Raw genomic sequence first — 26,736 nt, forward strand, 5'->3', positions numbered from 1 at the left:
TTTCTGGTTGTGGCTAATGTGCATTTTTCTATTTATTCAGTTGAATTGATTCCTGATCCATAACAAATACACACCTCAAAGCTAAATTTTCTATGACCTGAGCTGCAAAGTTACATGCTTGGCGGCTGACTGCTTTTACACAAATATTTATATTTAGGCAGCACGGTGGCCTAGTAGTTAGCACTTCTGCCTCACAGCACTGGGGTCATGAGTTCAATTCCCGACCATGGCCTTATCTGTGTGGAGTTTGTATGTTCTCCCCGTGTTTGTGTGGGTTTCCTCCCACACTCCAAAAACATACTGGTAGAAAATTAATCCATAGCGACCCAGGCGGTTGGCTGCTAGTCTCCCTCTCTGTCTGTGTCTGTGTGTGTGTGTTAGGGAATTTAGACTGTAAGCTCGAATTGGGCAGGGACTGATGTGAATGAGTTCTCTGTACAGCGCTGCGGAATTAGTGGCGCTGTATAAATAAAATGATGATGAAGTTGGAGGACACTAAAAAAAAAAAAAAAAGTATCTGGCCGACAGGCTGGCAATTGTGACAACGTAGTGTAATAGTGTACACTTTCTAAGGTTAGCTCTACACTGGCCCGATGATTGCACGAAAAACCTCCAATCAGCCAACATCCGACAGTTTGGTCAGATATCGTGAGTGTATATAGTGACACGATGCTCTCAAGTCGTCCAGAAGTGCCGATTAACGTTTTATTTGGTCGTACTGTTTAATATTTTCCGACCATGTAGTGGGTATGCACTCATGCTCACAATCTCCATAGAGTTTAGAGTCATGTATGGACAAATATTGTGCTGTTATTCTCTGAAGACTAGAAGACCAGATGAAGAGCACAGATCTGAAAGTAAATCGTGTCAGTGTGTACGCATGAATCGCCAGACTGATTGGACCTTCAGTCGTAGGTTCAATCGTTTGAGATAACACGTCGGTTTGGAAAATTCTTCAGTGTACCTAGCCTATAACCCCCTTCAAGTGTAAGTAAGAATTCCAAAACAGACACTTATTTTAAAAATGCAATATAAGAGGTATTTCATTAGCTCAATAATTCATATAGAATCTCAGCTATTGCAGACAGACTGCTGCCATAAAACCTCTCAGAGTGAGAGTCTGTGCCATCTTTTCTGAGAGCATTCATTTTGTTAATCTTTTGTATGACTAAAGTTTGACTACATATTTTCCTCGTTCTTTAAGAAAAGACACAGACAAGGAGCACATGAAGTACATGTTTAAGCCAATCAGATCATTAGAATGTTGACAGCAGCACAGAGTGGTGTAGACAATTGTGATGATAGCAACATATACAGAAATATAAAAAGGCATATGGAAACGGGTACATGGGAAAAAAGGTGATGTAACCCATAGTAACCTGACATAGTTCTCTCTCTCGTGCAGTCTAAAAAATGAAAGCTGTTTAACTGCTCTGAGTTACAGCACCTTTTTCACATGTGCTGTTATAAATATTAACCTATATATACATACTTTGTAAAAAGCTTAAATGATCTTTATCTGAAGTACATCAACCACTCTGTTCCCCCTATGAATCGCATCACCAAATTGTTAAAAAAAAAAAGTTAATTAGCATGAAAACTAGCTGATTAATATTTGGGGTAAATGAAAGGGTTGTCCCATCAGCATGAAAATAGCCTTTAGCGGAATCTCAATAAGGTATATTTTTCCTTCGATGATTGCTTGTAATGATTAAGATAAAAAAATATATTTGGCTAGGTCACCAAAAGAAAGTTCATCCACAATACAGAGGAAAAGTATTCCATGATTTACTTTGCCAAAGTTATTGCAAATACTCTATCACTGCCCATTAAGTTAATAGTGAATGAAAGTGCTCCTCTTCCACAATCAGTAGGTTTTAGTGATCAGATCCATATTTGCATTCCCAGATAGGGTGAATAGGAGTCACCCTACTGCGCAGGAGTGTGTGGCCTCAAACCAATACGAAGCCGCAAGTACAGAGTTTACAGTTTCTTATTGAGCACCTCCTGCTTATACCAATCTCAGTGGCCAAAGCTCTCCAGGAGTGCAGCTTTAAGGTGATCAAAGAGACATGTTTGTTTGTTTATTTTTTTCTTCAAAACCTTGAAATACATAGATTCTTCTTTGTCAATTATCAACTAAAAAAATAAGGCAATATAAAGTCATATGTGAAAAAGTAAGTGGACCTTTTGTTGCTATATCAATGCAGAAGGCAATTTAATACAGACATATTCAGTAATATATATATATATATATATATATATATATATATATATATATATATATATATATATATATATATACATATACACACACACACATATATACACACATATATACACACATATATACACACTATATATCCACCGTAGTATATGGAGGAATAAGCGAGGTATCAGATGGAAGGGGTGTAGAAGTCTGCAGGGAGATCATCCCTTAACATAAGCAAGGACATGATTTTCATGCTTCTGTAGGAGCAACATTGGGGAGGGATTCAAATTTGTCTTTTTGTTTTTATATTTCCAAGGCAAAACCAAACTTAGATTACCATTGCCGCAATGTGTGAGTCAGGGCCAAAATCCAGATTCTAACATTTTCCTGGCTGAAACAATGTTTCCAGTGGTAAAGTATAAGTGTGTTGGGGTACATAGAGGGGCAAGACTATACCTAAAAGTAATGAGTGATTCATTTGTTGGTTTAATTTTATTCATTTTTAACCGAAAACAAACCACCCATTTGGATGATAGAATTGGACGGCAGATAAGAACTACTTGGCCCATCCAGTCTGCCCATTATCCTTATCTCTATCCGAAGCATGTTTAAATGCTCTACTGTACTAGCCTCCAACACCTCTGATTGGAGGATATTCCACTTATCTACTTCCCTTTCTGTGAAATAATTTTCCCTCACTTTTTTTCTAAACCTACTTCCCTCCAGTTTCAGTGCATGTCCTCATGTTCTAATACTTCTCTTCCTTTGAAGGTTTTTCCTCCTGTACCTTGTTAAAACCCTTGTTATAGTCAAAAGTTTCTATCAAGTAGAAACTCTGTGTGTATGTTTGGGAATTTAGACTGTAAGCTCCAATGGGGCAAGATACATTGCTGCAAGATTAGTGGCGCTATACAAATAACTGCTGCTGCTCCAAACTATACATATTACGATCTTTTTTCTTTCCGGGTAGATTTTCTGCTGTAGACCATGCACCATTTTAGTTGCCCTTCTTTGTACAGTCTCTAATGAATTAATATCCTTCTGGAGATATTGCCTACCTAATTGAACACCGTATTCTAGATGAGAACAGATTATGAATTGGGTCATTATTCCACTTTTATTAACCGCAATAATTTGTTGTGAGTTTTTAAGCATCATTCTGGGGAGGTTGTCTACCAAATACAGATGAACTCTCAATTTGGTGTTAACTACTTAAACGAAAAGTCCATATTTTGCCAAACCCTGCACATAGAAAACAAACTTGTCTTCACAATTTTACCTTTTGGGTTGTATTCGTCTCCACAAAACTAATGCAAATACAATCTCTTTTCTTCTTCCCAATAAAAACAGCAAACTTATATGGAATAATCTTTACCGTGCATCTAACATTTTGTATCACCCATAAAATATCTATGAAAGTCTATAATACACGCCTATGCCCCCCTTAATAGATTATACAGCATGACCCCACTTCTGATTTGTAGGCCACTACTCAGGGCATAAAATCTCTGAACAGACTAGGAATTCATAATGCCATCTACTGATCATATGCAAGGAAATTAAAATCATTTTTATCATTTTGTGTGTGTTAACAGATAAAGCTGTTCTATGACGGACCTGGTAACCACTACTTCATTCACATATGGGTATATGTCTAGATACAAAGATACCTACTTGATCTAGAACAGAGGTAGGTAGCCTTTAGCAGTCCAACACATCCTGAGAAACACAGATTACCAAAACCTGACCTAGCGGATGACCTGAACTTTTATAGTTATGCCAGGTGCACAAGATCTCAAGATTGTTACTTGACCCAATGTTTTATACATGCACAACTAACTTACTAATACTATGTTACCATTACAGACAATTTTTCCCCAAACGGTGTCACATGCTACATATGATCTGTGTTTTAATTGTTAAAAGCATGTAATACACCTTTATTTAAAAGAAAATACCATGTACTCCTTTGGCTTCTCAAGTTTTCCACAACTCACCTGCTGATCCTTTACAAAACATAGCTTCATACTCACATAGCCTAAGCCAATATAACTGCATGGTATAAGAATATTCCATTACAGGGAATAACTTATTCTACAGTCTACAAAAAGTAACTTTTATAGTGATTTTTTTTCAGGACAGATAAGGAATTAATTTGGTGGCAAATCAGAAAATATATTGTTTTATTTATGGGTCTCAATCTACTAGTCTAAATAACCAAAGAAATAAGTAACCATACTTTAAACAAATGACATTTAGGCCTAGTTAGAGGGTCCAGTAACAAAAGACATTCTTCCTTTCGGAATAATGTTCAGTGGAATAAGGCTTGGAATAAGGAAGAGAAGGACAAGGACTGGGAAGACCCATATTGAAGGAATGCCATGGTCAATCTGGGGTGACCTTTATCCATGTTTGAACAGGTGCATGACTCTTGCACAAAATGTAAGATGTGTCCTCATCATGCTTCGAAAGGGTATTAAGAGACACTATTGTAAACTTTTTTTTTTCCACACTGGTTAAATCACACTTTTGGCATGTCACAGTCAACGAGAGGAGAGTCTGACTATTACACCCAAATAACACTGGATTTAATAGTTTTAGTAGCAGATGTGTCTATCTGGGTCTCCCATACATTGTCATTGAGACACCACCACACAGGAAATTCTAGATTAATGGGTATCCCCCACCACTTTGTTTCCAACTTTCATTCAGCACACTGTGTACACTTTTCGTAATACCCTAGGTCCAACAATGGACCTAGGTACACAGAAGGACGAAGTTGCAATGAAGAGTCAATGTAAAAAATATAAAATACATAAAAAGAAGGGTCAGAGCAACACAGCAACCCACCTAGTTAAGGACAGTGGAAGGAATTTATGAAAACTAGAGCACAGGAATATTGTGGAGTTGCCAATAGCGACCATTCATGTATTTGCCATCATAACCTGCAGTACAAAAATGGCAGCTAGAACTTGATAGGTTGCTACAGGCAACACCAGTGTTCCTATGCACTAATTTTCATAAATATTTCCCTTCAGGATCTGATACAGGACAAAAAGGTCACTTAATCTGTTCTGTCGATGACCCTACCCAATGTACAACTCAAGTTCTACACTGAGCATTTCTATACAGCTAGTCTAAAAGCCGATCATTGCTGGCTCAGAAAAAGCAACTCCCTCATAAGGTGGCAATCCGATGTCATTAGGCGAGAGAGCAGGATGGACGTATTTAAAGGTAAGCCAGCTCAGTTATTTCAGATATATATTATCTCTGTAATAAAAAGCCTGCGAGATAATATATGTGTATACATTTATAAATAAGGAGCGGTCAAAAATCATAACATATATTAAACAAGATGCTGCAGGGTATCACACACACACCACCTGTGGAAAATAAAGCTGTATTTCTCATGGGTATCATAATCACTTTTTGATTTTGACATTTAAGGTTGCTGTGTCTACTCTTATCGAGTAACAAACAGAGCATTTATGCAAAAACTATTTTATTTCATAAATCACTATTCTTATTAGAATTTTACTAAGTACAACATAAAATAAAGGGCTTCAGATACTGGCATCTTCAAATGAATGTGAGGTTAAGATCGTTATTTACATTAAATAATGTATAATGGTAGAAAACTTATTATAGCTTGCAGTGGCATACAGCACCAATTTGGCATAGTACTGCTTATTAACCTTATTATTAGTATTAATATTAGTTCACTTTCCAACTCCTATTACTACTTGTTTTCAATTAAATATCTGCCTAATTCCATTAGAGAATATACATAATATAAATATATCTACACACTTTTTTTTTTTTTTCAATCTGCCACCCAACTCCCCGCTTATTTAAGATTACTTTCCTCTATCACCCCTGTACCAATTTAACCCCAGCCCCCCCTTACCAAGCCTTATTCAGGAATATCACAGCCCTGTCTCTCCTCCCCCTCTCCTCTGGGATGCGGCCCACTCTCTGATGCCTGCTGTCTGTCAGGTCCTTGCCACATATTTTCCGCTGACCCCCAACCGCTCCTTGCTGCAGCAGAGTGTGTGTGTGTGTGTGAGGGGGGGGGGGGGGCGCACTAGCACAAGCTCCAGGGCATGGAGGGAGGAGGGGGGAGAAATCTGACAGAGCTCTACCATCGATCTGATAACTGAGCTTAAGCTGGCACCTCTCCCTTCCTGTGCAGATAACACATGAAAAAAGTGGTAATAAGTATCCATTGGAAGAGAGTATGCAAGACTGTGATATGAACTTCACAATTAAGTATTGAGACTTTATCTGAACAAAAATTGTCATCTACATGCTCAATTTTTCATTTACATGGCAGAGAGAACCTATGCTTCGGATCAGCATCTGGAACTGTACATGTACCCTGTATATGTGTAAACAGTCAGACAAACTTTTTGTATTATTTGAGGCGTGTATACAATTATTGTAGCTTATATAAAGATGTGCTTTATAAATACGTTTCTCTAACTATACAAGTAGCAGGAAAAGTCAGATAATTATAAAACAGAATTCTGCATATACCCAATGGGGTAGAGACAATATGCTTATCTATTACCACTTATAGAGCATTAATAATGTATTATAATGTATATGTAGGTCTTATGTAGAATTGCAAACTGATACAAGAATTAGAGACAGCGCTGTTTAAAAGAACTTAAGTCTATATTTTAAACATACACAGACTAGTTAGAAGGGGTAAACCATCAACCCAGAAGTCTTAAATTAACTAACTTTTCAATTACACAAAAAAAAAAAAAAAAAACTCCATCCAAAATTATTAAAGATTGAGTACACCTTGGACAGATCTTGGTGGTAGTAGCAAATATTCAAACGAGAACTTTGAAGGCCAAAGTGGAGAAGGGTTCCATGTGAACAGCAGTTGAACATGGGTCAGTCGGTCCTAAGAGCGAAAACTTCGGAGGGAACCAGCTACTAGATGGTTCGATTAGTCTTTTATTCCCTTCATTCACAAGGCTCCTGAAGCATAACAGCCATACAGCATGCTCCTCTTACCATTTTGCCAATTTGAAACAAAAAAATAAAGAAAATAGACTATTTACACCCGCTCAACAGGCACAGCGATAATAGGAGAGGGTAATGAGGTGGACCATTACATTGGGGACCACAGAGCATACTCTCAAAAGTGCAGCCTAAGCAGGTCCTTTTTTTTTTTTTTATAAACTTACCTCTTTGCACACTAGAGTTTTAATTTTAGTAACCCAGCTCACACAAAAATGAAATTACAGTGTGGTTACTACATTTGACCAAAAACATGCTTTCCTCAGAGTTCAACAGCAAAAAACATTGCTCTTTGCAGTAAAAGCAAAGTCTCTTGCAGGTTTGTTAAAAAGTAAGATTTGATTGATTTATTCATTACCAGTTATTTTTATAGCACTAGGATATTATGCAGCACTTCACAGATGACAACAGTAATACAAATAATAGTAACAATAAGAAGATTTAATAATTATCAGTCCTTATCCCAGTGGAGCTTACAAGCCATATTCCCTACCACACGGACACACTGGGGTTAATGTTGGCAGAAGCCAATTAACTATGTCTACTGAGTATGGCAAGAACTGGCAAGCAAGGAGAGAACATACAAACAGGGCCCTGGTTGGAATCAAACCCATAACCTCAGTGCTGTAAGTGCCTTACAAAACCTCCACTATAGCTGCATTACTCGAGCACCCCCTACAAGTGGTGTTCATATAACTAACAAAGTACCATGTGCACGGACTGTATGGACCCTGGGGATAATATAAACTATACAGAAGTGAAAGTTGCTCAATCAATTTATAGGCTCATAGCAGGTGCTTTAAAGGGAGGATGTGCTGGTGGATTTTTCTCTGCGTTTGTTCCTTTCAGGATAATATAAACCAGTCTTCTTTCTGGTCAGTGGTATTACAACGATGAACTACATTAGCTTTTTTTACTTTATGGGTAAAGCAAGGATGAGGCATACTATCCGAGATACCCTCATGCTAGTGTTTAATCAATCAAACCCTGGAAGAAAAAGCCAAGGTAGGTGCTTGTAACAGATTGCGAAAGAAAAGTAAACACCAACATACTCTTGATTCAAACTAAATACATACATTTCTAAAACAGGTGAACTAGCAGATTTACTGTTTATTAGCCTTTCTACCATCCATAACAAACATGCTATTAGTGTAAAGATATGGTCGCAAAGCAATTTTCACATACTGATTATTGTATTATTCTTCTGCAGCTGTAATAAACCCCAATTAGTATCTATAACAGCAGATGCCATGATATAAGTGGTCAGAGAATGCATATAGGTTTCACAAGAGATTCCAATAAGTTATGACAATTAACATAGTGTTGTTTAACTTCATTGAATATTTTTTTGTCAACCCCCCAGGAATCAATTATATAAATGTATTATTTAGCAGTAATCACTAATATGGTGTATGCAGTATCTCCTTCCTGTATGTAAATTGGTTTCATTAAAAACCACGTGAATTCAGGTGAAAAGATTATATGTGGCCAGCCCCCAGCCATGTATTACACCTGATGCCACAGCTATTGCTTTTAGCCTGGATGTTAAAGCTCCCCAGTACTGTTGAGAGTATGAGATGTGTACCAATTCCTATGCTGCCCTAGTGTTTCCTATTAAAACTATTTGTAAACAGAACAGAAAAAGGATATGGTACATAGAGTTGAAGTATTTAACCCACAATAAAAAAAAAGGAAGTCAATATTTTAAATAAATCAACCTTAAGGTATAACAAACAAAAAAAAGGTTTCTTAAAGGGAAGGACAGACAGCATCCTAGATAGGCTTATTTAAGTATAAACATCATTTATTTTAAAGTATTACAGGATTTGATATAAATTAAATGTTGCAAAATGGCTTCAATTGTCAACATGTCAGCAACTCCACATATTTTCTTTTAAAAAATAAATACAACACTTCTACCCTCGTCATCCCCTTCCTCCCACTTGCAGTGGTGCTTCATGTCCGATGTCTACAGTCATGGCCAAAAGTTTTGAGAATGACACAAGTATTGGTTTTCACAAAGTTTGCTGCTTCAGTGTTTTTAAACCTTTTTGTCAGATGTTGCTATGGTATACTGAAGTAAAAATACAAGCATTTCATAAGTGTCAAAGGCTTTTATTGACAATTACATTAAGTTTATGCAAAGAGTCAATATTTGCAGTGTTGACCCTTCTTTTTGAAGACCTCTGCAATCCGCCCTGGCATGCTGTCAATCAACTTCTGGGCCACATACTGACTGATGGCCGCCCATTCTTGCCTAATAAATGCTTGGGGTTTGTTAGAATTTGTGGGTTTTTGTTTGTCCACCCACCTCTTGAGGATTGACCACAAGCTCTCAATGAAATTAAGGTCTGGGGAGTTTTCAGGCCATGGACCCAAAATTTCGATCTTTTGATCCCCAAGCCACTTAGTTATCACTATTGCCTTTTGGCAAGGTGCTCCATCATACTGGAAAAGACATTGTTTGACACCAAACTGTTCTTGGATGCTTGGAAGAAGTTGCTCTTGGAGGATGTTTTGGTACCATTCTCTATTCATGGCAAAATTGTGAGCCCACTCCATTGGCAGAGAAGCAACACCACAAATGAATGGTCTCAGGATGCTTTACTGTTGGCACAACACAGGACTGTTGGTAGCGCTCCCCCCCTTTCCTTCTCCAGACAAGCATTTTTCCAGATGCCTTAAACAATCTGAAACAGGATTCACCAGAGAAAATTACTTTATCCCAGTCTTCGGCAGTCCAATCCCTTTTGCAGAATATCAGTCTGTCCCTGATGTTTTTCCTAAGAGAAATGGCTTCTTTGCTGGCCTTCTTGACATCAGGCCATCCTCCAAAGGTCTTTGCCTCACTGTGTGTGCAGATGCACTCACACCTGCCTGCTACCATTCCTGAACGAGCTCTGCACTGGTGATGCCCCAATCCCGCAGCTGAATCAACTTCGGGAGATGGTGCTGGCGCTTGCTGGATGTTCTTGGGCACCCTGAAGCCTTCTTCACAACTATTGAACCTCTCTCCTTGAAGTTCTTGATGATCCCATAAATGATTGATTAAGGTGCAATCTTACTAGCAGCAATATCCTTGCCTGTGATGCCCTATTTGTGCAAAGCAACGATGACTGCACGTGTTTCCTTGCAGATAACCATGGTCAACAGAGAAAGAACAATGATTTCAAGCACCACCCTCCTTTTAAAGCTTCCAGTCTGTTATTCTAACTTTATCAGCATGACAGAGTGATCTCCAGCCTTGTCCTCGTCAACACTCACCTGTCTTAACGAGAGAATCACTTACTTGATGTCAGCTGGTCCTTTTGTGGCACGGCTGAAATGCAGTGGAAATGTTTTTGGCATAAAGTTCATTGTCATGGCAAAGAGGGACTTTGAAATTAATTGCAATTCATCTGATCACTCTTTATGACATTCTGGAGTATATGCAAACTGCCATCATAAAAACTGAGGTAGAAGACTTTGACAAATATTATTTTTCCACACTCTCAAAACCTTTGGCCATGACTGTACTATATATACACACTATATTTTCTTCTCTGCATCGCTTTCCTAACCAACTTGAATACTAAAGTAAGCTGGAACTAATTTGTGTAAAACTAGGGTAAACTGCTTCTCCTAGCCCTTTAGGTGGCGCCAGACAGACTAATGCAGCTAATCCACCTAAGAGTAAAGTGACAGGATTATCGTTTAATTCGACCTGATAAATTCTGGTTCCATCGCAACCTGTTTGGGTCATGGGTTCCCTCACCTTGAAGCATCCTGAAAAAGGAACACAGGAAGAACGTACAAGGTCAGAATAGAACCAATGGTCCCAGCGCTGTGAGAAACCGTAGGCCACCCAAAATGTTCTATTTTCCTTAATTCAGACTCCAAATTAACAGGATAATTTCCTGTTAAAGGTTTTACTTCATCTGTAAATGAAAAGGCGCTGTCAATATTCTCTCCAAACTTACTGGAAATATGAGCAAAACATGAACACGCACTTTAGAAGCAATGTAGGGATACTTTTTTTAAACACATATGATGCGCTGCACTTTCACTAAAGCAATCTCTGGCTGTTTAATAAAACAGACAATTGAGCCTGCTTGTGTATTACGGAATTTAGACTGTAATGGGGCAGGGATAGATATAGATATATACACACACATATATACACATATATATATATATTTATATTAATCTACTGCAATGGTATTGCACATAAATGTATGAAAAATAATTTGTGCATCGTTTTAAATGTTAAATGCAGCATTAATGCAAAGCGCAATTCAGGGCTTTGTTGTAATGCTGCAGCCACACAAGCCCATAAGAAGCCATTCTATCTATTTTAGTGTAATTTTCAGGCATTTCTTAACAGATGAAAAGTGCATACATTAAAAACTATATTCCCTTCTGAAATATTTCACTAAACATAGAATAGGTGACCAGATTTTTCCCTTTAATTTTCCCTTTACAGCTAAGCCACCACCTATTAAATTACTAAAGACAATATAGACTTCTAGAACTTACATATGCCATTAGTAGGTGACATCTAATGAAAGTAAAACAGACACTATGACAATAGAGAAAGATAAAAATGTGGTCCTGCTTTTCAGTGGGGAGATTACTAGGGATGTTATACCAACCTAGAAATGCAAACACTGCCAATCAGTGCAGTTACAAACTTGGAGTTTACATTACATGTGACATTAGCACTGATGACTATATAACATCCAGGTGGGAAAAAAAAACATTTGAAAAATGTTGAGATATTTTCTGGGTAAATTCAGAGGAATGTTACTGACGACTATCCTTATCTGTTGGCTAAAGCCATTAGTGCAGACTTGGCAAACCTGGGGGGAGAAACAAAAACAGAAAACAAATTCTTGAGGGAGCACAAACCTACAGACAGGTTTTCACTGCTGGGAAATGAACAAAATACTAAAAACAAATGGAAGTGTATACATTCTAGCCCAACTCTTAGTCCCGTTCAATGCTGGAGCTGTCCATGCTGGAGCCGTTCATACATACCTAAATCTGACCAGACAAAAAAGGCCTAGCCAAATAGAGGTCATGACACACTGGGCCCGATTCATCAAGGAACGCAAAATAAACGTATTGTGCATTATTTTTAATTTTTTTTTAAACGTACATATACCAGGAATATGCACGTCTGTATTCAACTAGAAGTAGCTCTGAAGATACGTCTATTGATGAATACGGGTCTAGGTCAAAGCTGCTCTAACAAACAAGACACTGCATGATACGTCAAATACGCACGAGGAATATCAGGGCATAAAAGACTACACAGAAATAAATAATAATAAAATATTCCATGATTTTCACCTGATAATATACTCATTAATGATAAACCATTACACATAAAAAAAGTATTTTTCTACATTTGTTTCTATAAAAATACATTTATTGGAATGCTATTAATGTCTACTGTACATAAAATACAATTTTACAGTTGTTCCCGATTATAAACATGTTCTAGCATGCATACACAGCCATCATCACTGGTAATCATCACTTACACCAGAACTGTATATCTCCCAACTCGGCAACTCCGTTCTACACAAGATCTGCGTCTCTCATCCACCCTCATTACATCCTCCCATTCCCGGTTACAGGACTTTTTTCGGGCTGCACCCATTCTATGGAATTCTCTCCCTTGCACAGTAAGACTCTCCTCTGGTCTACAAACTTTCAAGCGTTCTCTGAAAACCTACCTTTTCAGACAAGCTTATAATATTCCTCAGCCACCTTCTTAACCTCACTACCTTTAGCCTGTTACGGCCGGTTACACAATTTCACACAAGACAACTACCCCCTGACCAACATTGTTGTGTGACAGGATCATTTAGCTTATGAGTCACTTTTACCTTTGCAGTCTGGCTGGGCCAAAATGCAAAATGTAGGCTTAACCTCATGTGTCAATCTCCCATTGTCCCATAGATTGTAAGCTTGCGAGCAGGGCCTTCTCACCTCTTTGTCTGTTTTACCCCAATTGTAAAGCGCTGCGGAATATGTTGGCGCTATATAAATAAATGATGATGATAACTGTAGGTGGTGCAAATGATACGACTGAAAATCACTTAACTTAGAGATGCCCAAAGCTTGAATCAGACGCTGCTGCGTGTACTCGAGCTTGGCACGCCCTTACTGTACACTGACTACGTGCAAACGCCCATTCCCCTCCCCGTTTTGCACAACAAAACATATGCTGTAGTAAGGGTCAATTGCGCTTGAAGTTGAATTGGAATTTGCTGCATATGGTCCGGTTCTGGCTATGCAAAGAGCGATTTTACGCAATATATTGCATGTATCAGCATTTACGTGTCTTAATGAATCAGGCCCACCATTTCTGACACTAGTCCACCCATTCACATGCGCACAAAGATATAATCTCCTTTACTCTACACCAAACACAAACGGCTTCCTCAAGATAACAATACTTTAAGCTGCCCTTTACAATTAACTAAAAAGGAATATGCACACATATTGCATAGTGCAATGAAAAGCTACAATTCACCTCAAATATATAGATACAGCCACAAAATGACCCTCTGCTATCAAAAGTCTACAGTTTCCCATCATTAAGCAAGGTTTTAAAGCAGTAATCAGCTAAATATTTGAGTAAATGTATTGACAAGTACAACATTAATATACTTATATATGATCAATATTACATGATAACTGTTCTTAGGGAAAAGTGTACATAAATCATAAGGACATCCATTTAAAAATCAAACTAAAAATATATGTATATTTAAACGGATAATGTTAGAGCATATTAAAAAATATATTTTTAATTGTGGATGTAATATGGAAACTCAGAGCAGAAACTAATTGTGCTCAGTTTTTATTGCTGCTTGTATACAGCAGCCACATATATCCACATCACCCACTACATGAACAATACAAAGACCAACATCTCTTCAAACAAACCTACATATAGACAAAATAAACTCAGCTACACATATATAATGCAACTATGTAGACTTAACCAAATATAGATATACAGAAATTAGTGAAAACAATCAATATTCTTGAACTGTACAGGGCTAGAAGTTCACAAATAGCTCCATTATATGAAAAAAATAATAAGCAATCCACAATATAAGTTAAACAGCCGTTATAAATATGAGCCGAAGGATGATCATCCACTTATATCTACCTTACCCTGTTCCCTTCTTTCTGCCACCTCAAGCTCCTCTCGACTGTGTAAATGTAAATATGTATATATGAGTGTGATATTTTTCCCAGGCACCTCCCCTTCACTCCGATTGGCTGCAAAGCCCATCATTGGTTTTTTTTGCCTAGCACTCAGACATTTACATAATACAAACAAAAAAATAATAAACAGTATATCCCATGAGAAAGGGAGACAGTATTCCTTAAAAGTCACTTCTAGCTAATAAGGATTTTTTTTTCTGTTTTACCAATAAGGATTAGATATGTTATCCATCCACTTAGAACACGTTTGTTAACTGTACATAGTAGAAAGCTATAAACAAAATATGCCTACAGTAATGCAATGTATTTAAGAGAAAAAAAATCACTACATAGGAGAATTAATTTTAGACGAGAGCATTTTAGAAATTTCACTCCAGTACTATGCAATAACAAACAGAAAAGGCAAAACAGATGCACAGAGTGTCTAAGTTTTGTAGTACCAAAGGGGTTAAAGGAAAATGGAGAAATGAGAGGCACTCAGACAATGAATGTCACCTGAGCTGGGACATATGTCCCCTGACCCTCCGCCCCTCCTCCACCTCTGTGAGGGTATAATGGCACCTTTTTAATTAGAAGAGAGGCAGAGGGGGTAGGGAGGGGAGATATGAGAGTTGGAGGATATGACATGATGTCAGTCCTTATTTTAGGTACATAAGTAAAATAGAACTATAGTAATATACAGTGATATGAAGGTGATAACTAAGTGCAAGGTGAAAATGGTTAACAGAGGAAAGGATTGCAGTATTCAGCAGATTACAAAGCAGTGGAAGAAAGAGGCATTTCACAAGTGACAGCAATGTAGAGAGACTACTGAGAGACAAGGTAACTAGGCAGCTCATGTAAGGGGGAAAAGAGATTGAAAGTGATGACAGCAAGTTTGCAGATATATAACTACAGGTCTGTAAATAATGGCATTTGTAGAAATTTAAACGTCATATATAAATACCCACAGTAATTAAGCAGAGTTCATAATCAGCCAAACAGTAAAAATGCAGAAAGACAAGCACTATAGGCTATAGAAGCATGTATAGTGATATAAGGCGACAGACAGTAGTATCTAACATGCAGAGGCCTACACACTAAACATTGCTTTAGTGTCAAAAGGAGGGCTGAGGTAGTCAGAAACATGAGATGAAGTCGTGGACAGACACATGCCTATCTGCAGAGACCACTGTGGATATAGGCTCCCCATATTAGACAGTCACATAAGGTTGCTATTATCAGAAGATAGAGACACGGATCAGTGTAGAGAAAAAGAACACAAGATAGAGGAACAGCTAAAATGACACACGGAAAACTATCCAGATTAGAAGATATTTAAAATAGTCACAGGATTTAGAATTAGACAAAAAAAAAAAAAAAAAAAGAGAGAGAGAGACAAGCACAGAAAGGGGAATTATAGAGAGGACTCAAAGGAAATAAGAGACGGCTGTTGTGTGTATTTCCACTGGATGAGACAACCCCCTGGGTATATATAGTACAGAAGACCGTCTCAAATTGGACCCCCTGAGAATTCATCCTCCTTCAACACACTGCAACCTACTCTGGATATTTATAATCGATTTCACTAAAATAAAGGAGGAAGCCACACAAATGTCAAATATCTATGTTGCTCTACACTAAAACATGCCATACAGAGCACAGATATTGTAAACGGTGCCCATCCTCCGTACTTACACACAGCGCACAGTACTGATCAGTACACACGTACATGCCCCGGGATAACCCCCTGGCACTGGCCGATCCCCCACCCTCCCGGTTGGACGTGTCCCTATGCCCGGTGCACACACTGACCGCTCCCTGCCGGCTCCGGCTGTTCTCGGCCGCTCATAGCTGCTCCAGGTCCGGGCACGCTGAGCATGGTCACATCATCACGGGGCCGTGCAGTCCCTGGGCCCTTGGAAAGCGGTAATTTCCCGGGGAGTGATCTGGAAGAAAGTCACCGGTGCCCTTTGGACTCTCCAGTCGCTAGTGGTTCGGCTCTGACAGCCCGGCGTGTCCCGGTTCCCTCTGGCTGCGTTCTCGCTTCCGTCTCCAGGTATCTCCCAGGTGAATTCACCCAGCCCCACTGTGATATGATGTGCTACTACGTCCGTCTATGCACCGTCCACCCCCTGTGTATGTTTTTCTGGCGCTGTGTCTGTCTCTCCGGTATATTCCCGGTCTTAGTGCCGCTCTCCCTTCTCCTCCTCCGTGTCTCTGCGCGGAGTGTCTCTGAGCCGCCTCCGCCCGCCGCTGGCACCGCCCCCTCTCCCTTGGAGCCGCGGAGCATGCTGGTACATGGAGTCCTCCCCGCTGAGTCTCTCACAGGGGATTAGAGTATGTCGGGATTTGTAGTCCACATTACAAAATTAATCCATACGCGCATGCGTTAGTTTACCAAACAGGAAAGAGGAATGCGATTACCTTGGAAATATCAAAGGATGCCGGGAAATGTAGTTTTTTTTCCTGTTTTTATCGATTTCGTGCTCAGGATTAAGGAAACACATAATATTTGCAGTATTTGGTTAAAAGACGCTTCAGAAGCATGATCGTTTTCATCCTTCTTAGTCCGCCATAATCCTTTTCATTTCATTTCTGCATGATGGGACTTGCAGTTCTTTACTATTATAATGCATTTTGGTATATGTAGTTTCTACGGTTGAAGAGCATTGCATATTGGAAGTTGTAGTATATAGTAAACATGGGCACTATTTTAAACACACTACTCTCTTGATTTTGTGAACATATATGTAAATCTACTTGCTCTTGCAAATTCCATTGTTGCATTTCCCATTACTTATTTCTCACATATTCTACATTATATCAGTATTTTTTTATTCTAGAACACAACATATATATATATATTTAGCCCTAACAGCAGAATATGCTATGTTGCATTAAATATATATATTTGTTAAAAATAATGGTGAAAAATAGAAAAAATATTTCAGTTTTGAAACATTGGATTTCTAACAGCTGCATGTAATGGTTATTAACAAACACTAACAGCAGTAAGTCTACGAAAGACCCCAAGATTGACCTGATAACTTTGCATCACTCATTCCAATCTCAACTTATTAATATTGCAGCATTTTGGTTTGGATAATGCTGGTACTGAAGATGAAGAGAAGGGCATTGTCATTATTCTAGGTAAATGTTTTTATAATGGGTATATTTACTAAACTGGGTTTGAAAAAGTGGAGATGTTGCTATAGCAACCAATCAGATTCTAGTTGTCATTTATTTAGTACATTCTACAAAAGGACAGCTAGAATCTGATTGGTTGCTGTTGGCAACATCTCCACTTTTCCAAACCCGCAGTTTAGTAAATATACCCCTAAGGTTTTATGAAAAAAAACAAGGTTAATATGGCTACTGCAGACATGGGTATGGCCAATGGTTTAGCTAAGGGCTCCTTGGACCTAGTACAAAACAGAGCAAATCCCCACTAGACATACTCAAGCATCAGAACAGACTGTAGTAAATATTGTAAACTTTTTAATGCAAACTTCTCACAGGACTGCAGAACAGGGGCTGCGGGACAGGGGGGCATATCCCCCTGAGTCAGTCCCACGGTGGGCCATCTTGGTCTCAGACACTGGGTTACTTGCATTTTCTTCCTTTAAAATGTTCCTAATAGGCTTCTGAGCCGAGTCTCATGCACTTACATCTTCCATACCAACATTTCTAAATTTCCATTTCGACCACTGATTGTATATATAGTACAGTTATGGCCAAAAGTTTTGAGAATGGCACAAATATTATTTTTCACAAAGTCTGCTGCCTAAGTATTAATGATGGCAATTTGCATATACTCCAGAATGTCATGAAGAGTGATCAGATGAATTGCAATTAATTGTAAAGTCCCTGGTTGCCATGACATTGAACTTTATCCCAAAAACAACATTTCCACTGCACTTCAGCCGTGCCACAAAAGGACCAGCTGACATCAGGTCAGTGATTCGTTAGCACAGCTGAGAGTGTTGGCGAGGACAAGGCTAGAGATCACTCTGTCATGCTGATAAAGTTAGAATAACAGACTGGAAGCTTTAAAAGCAAGGTGGTGCTTGAAATCATTATTCTTCCTCTGTTAACCATGGTTATCTGCAAGGAAACACGTGCAGTCATCATTGCTTTGCACAAATAGGGTTTCACAGGCAAGGATATTGCTGCTAGTAAGATTGCACCTAAATCAATCATTTATGGGACTATCAAGAACTTCAAGGAGAAAGGTTCAATAGTTGTGAAGAAGGCTTCAAGGCGCCCAAGAACGTCCAGCACCGTCTCTTAAAATTGATTCAGCTGCAGGATCGGGACACCACCAGTGCCGAGCTTGCTCAGGAATGGCAGCAGGCAGGTGTGAGTGCATCTGCAAGCACAGTAAGGTGAAGACTTTTGGAGGATGGCCTGGTGTCAAGAAGTCCAGCAAAGAAGCCTCCAAGGAAAATATAAGGGACAGAGTGATATTCTGCAAAAGGTACAGGGATTGGACTGCTGAGGACTGGGGTAAAGTCATTTTCTCTGATGAATCCTCTTTCAGATTGTTTGGGACATCTGGAAAAACGCTCTTGTCCAGAGAAGGAAAGGTGAGCGCTACCGCATCCTGAGACCATTCACGTGTGGGCTTGCTTCTTAGGCATGGGAGTGGGCTCACTCACAATTTTGCCTAAGAACACAGCCATGAATAAAGAATGGTACCAAAACATCCTCCAAAAGCAACTTCTCCCAAACATCCAAGAAACATTTGTTGATGAACAATGCCTTTTCCAGCATGATGGAGAACCTTGACATAAGACAAAAGTGATTACTAAGTGGCTTGGGGATCAAAACATCGAAATTTTGGGTCCATGGCCAGGTAACTCCGCAGACCTTAATTCCATTGAGAACTTGTGCTCAATCCTCAAAAGGTGGGTGGACAAACAAAAACCCACAAATTCCAAGCATTGATTAAGCAAGAATGGGCGGCCTTCAGTCAGTATGTGGCCCAGAAGTTGATTGACAGCATGTCAGGGCAAATTGCAGAGGTCTTCAAAGAGAAGGGTCTACACTGCAAATATTGACTCTGCATAAATTGAATATAATTGTCAATAAAAGCCTTTGACACTTATGAAATGCTTATAATTTTACTTCAGTATACCATAGCAATATCTGACAATAAGGTCTAAAAACACTGAAGCAGCAAACTTTGTGAAAACCAATACTTGTGCCATTCTCAAAACTTTTTCGCCGTGACTGTACATATATATATATATATATAAACATTTTAGCCTGGTTAGGGGAACAGGTGTCACCTTCTGGGTAGATGTAGTGTACAGCAGCTGAGGTATCACACAAGTCTAAGGTTTTTGTACGTCTTGCCTCAGCCAGTTTTATTCAACAGAAAACTTTTATATAATACATTGCCTGTTTGAAACTAACCAAACACATGTTGTTCCTGACTGACAAACTATATAAAAAAAAACCATTAGAAATAACAGCACGTATAAACCGCATATTGTTGATGCTCCCTTTCCACTGCAAAATAAACCTTTCTAACATGTTAAAAGTTAATGCTGTAGCTGCCCTCTATCCTTCTTATTGAACCGCTTGCATCACAGATTAGATCCAACCCAAACAGACAGGGAGTGCAGGTGGGTAGTTCTCACTCTTTCCGAATGACATTCTGCTCTCACTGACTCAACCAGCGATCTCCCTTTCCAACTCTACAAAGTTTCTTCCCCCGGGAAATCAAACTTGTCCAGGCCAATTTTAGCTTGAAATGGCAGCCTAGAATGCTTAAATAATTACGAGTATTCCTTACTTCCCGCTATGACATTCTCTTTCACGAGAACTTCCCACAGCTCCTCTCTAGGATGCAAGCTAATCTAACCTCCTGGAATCGCCTTTTCATCTCCTGGCTGAGGAGGATCATAGCCGTCAAAATTAATATTGTACCGAAACGGGTATATCTTTTTCAATACCTATGGGTAGATGTCCACGTCTCCCTCCTTCCCAATGTCCAAAAAGCCCTCGTCGGTTTCATCTGGAATCATAGACCCCCAAAGATAGCGGCCAGTGTCCTGACAAAACCAATTCCCAGAGGTGGTAGAAATCTACCCGACATTAAACCATATTACCCGGCCGCCCATTTATCCCTAATTGCCGCTTCATACACCTCCTGGCTCGACACAGAATCGACCTTTATCAACCTACCTAACTTCCTATGGGGCCTATCCCTTATACACTGTCCCACTACCTCCAAATTGCTCCCCACCATCAAATTTTACTCCGTGCTTTGGGACTCCTACACCTTCAAACTAAAACTCACCACAGCAATATCTCCCCTATATGGCACTACCGCATGTTCCACTGCAAGACATTGCAACTACCCGGGCTGGTCTTAAATTCCCAGTGTATTTGAGAACTTGGATCTTCTCATTCCATTCAGAGCTGGATCTCCCTAGTGGAGCTTCAATGTCCCCACCCCACACCCTCAGCCCTTTAAAAAAATGTTCAAATTAACCACTTCCTGCGTTCCTTGCCACCTACACTTGTACTCCAAGACCTCATCCCCTTTGAAACCATTTGCAAGCATCACCCCCTGGACAGGGGCATGACCTCCCAACCTTATAGCATCTTTCTCCCTACTACCCTTCCCTCTACAAGAACTCATGAAAGGGATCTCGGTCTGCCCCCCAGATGAAGAAGCATGGGAGGACATGAGACGGGGGATAACCAAAAGCTCCATATCAACCAAAAATAAGGAACCTTCCTTCAAAATTTATTATCGCTGATATTATACACCAACCCGACTTCATAGAATGTTTCCCTCCTCCTCGCCGGATTGCTGGCTGGGCTGTTGCCATAGGGGCACTATGCTACACATTTCATGGAATTGCCCATTTATTGCCCCCTTCTGGGACTCTGTTTTTAAATACTGAATTCGAGGCACCTGGGCCTAAAGACCCCTGGGTATTTCTACTCAGCTATCATACCCAAGATCTTGACAAACTCTCCAGAAAAATGACAGCACACATACTGGCGGTTGCCAATCCCTCCCCTGAAGTGATCCGCCCCCCATCTCTTCCCGCCCTTACAAAGCAGATTTGGCACGTTGCAGCCATGGAAGAAATCACCTATTATCTTCATGTCAGGGGCCATGCTTTTAACCAAGACTGGGCCCTTGGCACTTCAGAGAACATACGTTCCCGCCCCAACCCATTACACAACCCATGTGCAGTGAATAATGGCTTCTTAACCATAATCCACAAACGTTTCCATAGGCTGCCTACATAATGTTTGCCCACCAAGTAACAATACCGACCTACTTTGTGGTCCCTCCCCTTCTCCCTGCTTCCGACCCGACCTCTCCCACCCCACACCTCCTCCTACCACTGTCCTTGTAAATTCTTAAAAATTGGTAATTAGTTACTGTTCACCTTGTCGCCTCATCCATCTTCCATGCACCCTGATTATGTGTTTGTCTTGGACTCCGCATGGTGATTTCTTTATGCTACTTGCATTAATCCCTGTTTTTGCCACACATATATTGTTATGTTTCTTGTATAATCTTGTCTGACCATTCAAAATAAAGAATTATAAAGCACAAAAAACTTAATAATGTAAATTGCAAATAAAGACTCGGACACAGTTGTAAATTTGTCAAAATTTCGTCAGTTTAATTATTATAAATTGGTTGCAGAGAAAGCAAAATGCGAGACAGCTTAAACAACTGAATACTTACCAAATGATTGGATGGCCAAATGGCCCTTAATCCACTAACCCAAGGAGCACCTCCCTTACTGAGTTAAATTTGGCGTCAGAGTAACCACACCCCCTCTAGACTCACAATGATATGCCTACAGAAAGCAGGTCAAGGGTTCCCCCACACAAAAGGACCAAGAGGTACCTTATCGAAGGGGGTAGTGACCTGCAGCCAATCAGCAATATCGCCATGTGTGTCAGTCGCTGATCGCAGTGCTTTCCTGCCAACTGTGCCTGCTCTGTATTAGCAAGAGAAAAAGGTTAGTAAGACGAAAAACAGAAAACAATCAAACTATAATGTACAATCACAAGGGTTGGGAGGGAGGCATTTTGTGCAGACAAATAAAGCAGAATATATATAAAGAAAAACACCAAACGATCTATTTTCCATGCAGCGGCTAGATTGATTTTTCTTACAATTTGTTCTTCCTCTGCTGAGCCATTCTGTCAGTCTCTACATTGGTTGCCTGTTGTTCAACAAATCCAATATAAAATTCTTCTACTAATATACAAGGACATCAACAAAATTGCACAGACATACATCTCCTCACTTGTCGCAAAATATCTCCCAACCTCCGTTTTGCACTAGATCTGTGTCTCTCTTCCACTCTCATCACATCCTCCCATTCCCGGTTACAGGATTATTTCGGGCTGCACCCAGTTTGTGGAATTTCCTCTCTCACACAATAAGACTTTTCTCTAGTCTTCAAACCTTCAAGTATTCTCTGAAAACCCACATCTTGAGACAAGCTTGTAATATTCCTCAACCACCATCTTAATCTCTCTAGGTTACCCTATTACCACCCTCTACACAGTTAACACAAGACAACAACCCTTTGACCAACATTGCTGCGTGAATGATCATACAGCCTACTCCATACTTTTTACCTTTGTATTCTAGCTGGACCAATATGCAATATGATGTAGCACTTACCCTTGTGTACCAAACTCTCTTTGTCCCATCAATTGTAAGCTCCTCTTACCTCTGTCTGTATGTATTACCCAGTATTGTTTTATTACTGTTTGTTCCCAATTGTAAAGCCCTACGGAATTTGCTGGCTCTATATAAATAAATGTTGATGATGATGATGATACTCCTCTGATAGATCCCATTAGCTAGCCTTACAGAAAAAAAATTAACATTTGATCGGTGTTTGTGTATGTGAGCACAAACTTCATAAGTTTAAGCGAGTTTGGCTTTAGGGCCTCTCTTTTCATAATTTTTTTACGATGAATATCTGTCATGAATCGGGGTCTTAGCCCTTTTTACGCCACTCGGCGGTATCATATCACTGTGCATCTTCCTCCTGTCAGCAGAATGCAGCATTCTAAATCCTGGAACAAAGCGTGACATCTGTCTGCTGCACTGGAGGCTGCCATCTTGGGTGAGACATTTTGCCAGATCCTGCCAATTCTGAACACCTGACTTCATCCACCAATTAGCTCCCTCTGCAGACTATAAAAGTTACCTCCTACACACACCTAAATGCAACACTTTCCTAGTTCTAGCTTACGACTGTTGCTGTTTGTTTGCTGTTCCTTCTGCTATTCCAGTGTTACTATCTGCTGCTGTACACACTTCACCCATTAACTCTTCGTGTGGATACAAGCTTCCTTCTGCTATTTCAGTGTTACCAGCTGCTGCTGCTGCTGTACAGACTTCAGGCATTAACTCTTCGTGTGGATTCAGCTTCTTTCTGCTACTCCAGTGTTACAATCTGCTGGTGTACAAAGTCCAGCTATTAACTCTTTGTATGTATTCAGCATCCTTCTACTACTCCAGTGATACTACCTGCTATTATACAAAGTCCAGCTATTAACTTCTCGTGTGGATCCGTCTCTGGGTACGGGTTTCCAGTTCCAGGCCTAACCAGCTTCTAGATTCCAGGGTGGCCTGCTCCATTTGTCCTTTTCTTACTCAACATGCTACCAAAACTCTTATCCATTCTCTCATCATTTCCTGTCTTGACTATTGCAAACTTCTGCTATCTGGCATTCGTGACACACATATATTCACACTTCAATCCATCCTAAATACTGCTACAAGACTGATCTTCCTCTCTCACGGCTCCACATCTGCTGCACCACTCTGTAAATCCCTACACTCCCTATGTCCTCCAGATTCAAATTCAAATTACTCCTTCTTTCCTACAAAGCCCTCAACAACACTACCCCTGCATACATCTCAAATTGTATTTCAAAATACTCTCCCTCCAGCCCCCTTAGAAACTCTTTGAAAACACATCTCTTTTTTAAAGGTGACCTTACCCTCGATAACACTAATGCACCCTCACAACAATACCAATCTCCACTCTAAGCCACACTAGCTCTTCTTGTTTCAGCTGTGCCGTCTTCCATTTTGAATGTAAGCTCTCTATTTTGCAGGGTCCTCCATACCCTTTGTTTTTAAGTCTGCATTTATTTTGTTTACCTTGTATATCCCTGTTTTATGTATGTATTGTTTTCTCTACTGTACAGCGATGCAGAGCAGTGTGGTGCCTTACAAATCTACGATAATAATAACAATAATATTATTAATAATAATAATAATAATAATTTGGGGTTGCTCACACCGACTTCCTTCCTTTGTTGCAGGTTCTGAGTCCTGGGTTACCCAGGGCCAGTTCCAGGCTATAGTCTAGGCCGGCGGTTCCCAAACTGTGCGCCACGGCGCTGTCTCAGGGGTGCCGCGATCGCCCTAGAAAAAAACCGAAAAAAAACCAAAAAAAACTTACCCAGCATCCAGCGCCGGATCCTCCTCCTCCTCACTGACTGCCGGGCGTGACGTCATCATGTCCGGCAGCCTCAGTGAGGAGCAGCAGCAGAGAAGACTTCAGGGAAGAAGGTAAGTAAAGGAAGTGAAGGGGGCACTGAGAGACACTGAAGGGGACAGAGAGGGGCTGAAGGGAGACACAGACAGGCTGAAGGGGACAGAGAGAGGCACTGAAGGGGGACAGAGAGAGGCACTGAAGGGGGACAGAGAGAGGCACTGAAGGGGGACAGAGAGAGGCACTGAAGGGGGACAGAGAGGCACTGAAGGGGGACAGAGAGAGGCACTGAAGGGGGACAGAGAGAGGCACTGAAGGGGGACAGAGAGAGGCACTGAAGGGGGACAGAGAGGCACTGAAGGGGGACAGAGAGAGGCACTGAAGGGGGACAGAGAGAGGCACTGAAGGGGGACACTGAGAGACGCTGAAGGGGGACACTGAGAGACGCTGAAGGGGGACACTGAGAGACGCTGAAGGGGGACACTGAGAGACGCTGAAGGGGGACACAGACGCTGAAGGGGGACACAGAGACGCTGAAGGGGGACACTGAGAGACGCTGAAGGGGGACAGAGAGACACTGAAGGGGGACAGAGAGACACTGAAGGGGGATACGGACAGGCTGAAGGGAGACACTCCTGGCCAAAAGTGCTTCTGTAAAATCCCCTCAGTCACCTTCTCTGCTGCCAGATACCTCTCCACCATCTCCACCAACTTGTAAGGTGTCTGAGAGTCTCTGTGGCTCACCCACTTGCGCAAATCCATGGGCAGAGACCTCTAATGACGGTCCATGATAAGTCTTTCCATCATCTGCAGACCAGTTAATGTCTCAGGCTGTAACCATTTCTTGGTCATGTGGATAATGTTGTGCATTTGTGAGCGAGAAGGCTAGTCCATGTAATAAACCCGGTGGTGTACTCGTTGTGCTAGATCTGAGCGTAACTTCCAGGAGAGTCAGGATTTCAGCTTTTAGTCCTGAGCATCTGCTGTGCTTAAATCAAAATAGGATTTTTGAAGTTCTCCTGCAATAAAAGGTGCCAACAGGTTACCACTGTTCTTTAGGCCAACTCTCACGCTCAGGGCCGCCTACAGAAAAAAAATCGGGCCCAGTACGGGCCCCCGTGCCACCCGGGCCCCCCCCATGAGCGGGGCCCCCCCCCCATGAGCAACACATACTTACCTGGGGCCCGCCGCTGGTCTCCACTATTCTGTCTTCAGCCTGGCTGTCACCGTGACAGCCAGGCACCAGGATCCAATCGCAGGGGTGGAGGAATCATTCCCCCTGCGATCATGTGATTTGTCACAGGCAGAGCACAGGCTGAAGACAGAATAGCGGAGACCAGCGGCGGGCCCCAGGTAAGTCTGTGCTAAGCTGTTGTACTGGGCCCCCTGGTGAGCCCGGGCCCCGTACAACAGTACCCCCCGTACCCCCCTGATGGCAGCCCTGCTCACACTCAGCAGTTCTCTCAAAGGTATTCAGATACGCCTCCATGTCATCAGCCATAGTCATTTTTTGAAGAAAGAGACTAGCTTGTATGGAACTGGAGCGAATAACTGAACCGCCGGACACTTTTTTAGCATCTGTTGTACCACCTCAATCAATACTTTGCGGTCTTGATGTTGTTGCCTGTGGTTTTCATTTCAATTGCTGCACCCTGGCAGCTTCCTGCTGAACCAATGTAGCCCGTAGCAAGGCCTTAACTACGTCTACCATGTTTTCCGGTTTTACTTGCAACTTTGTAGCCTTTTTAACCTAAGACATGTATCGGCACT

At 40.7% G+C, this 26,736-nt stretch overlaps 1 protein-coding gene across 4 annotated transcripts in view; it reads right to left on the reverse strand.

Moving 5' to 3' along the window:
• The window catches only part of AHDC1 (AT-hook DNA binding motif containing 1), a 70,444-nt gene extending 53,719 nt beyond the window's left edge, over window positions 1-16,725 (reverse strand). For 2 of the 4 annotated variants that reach the window (XM_075195811.1, XM_075195813.1), the window contains exon 1: window positions 16,268-16,725. In XM_075195811.1, the coding sequence (XP_075051912.1) occupies window positions 16,268-16,334 (67 nt within the window). In that variant the 5' untranslated portion in view covers window positions 16,335-16,725. Of the gene's footprint in view, window positions 1-14,419; window positions 14,589-16,267 lie in introns of those variants that run through there. The other 2 variants (XM_075195810.1, XM_075195809.1) reach the window with 2 other exon arrangements.
• Window positions 16,726-26,736: the final 10,011 nt, after the last annotated feature.

Source organism: Mixophyes fleayi, chromosome 2, assembly GCF_038048845.1.
Source record: "Mixophyes fleayi isolate aMixFle1 chromosome 2, aMixFle1.hap1, whole genome shotgun sequence".
NCBI classification, from domain to species: Eukaryota; Metazoa; Chordata; class Amphibia; order Anura; family Limnodynastidae; genus Mixophyes; species Mixophyes fleayi.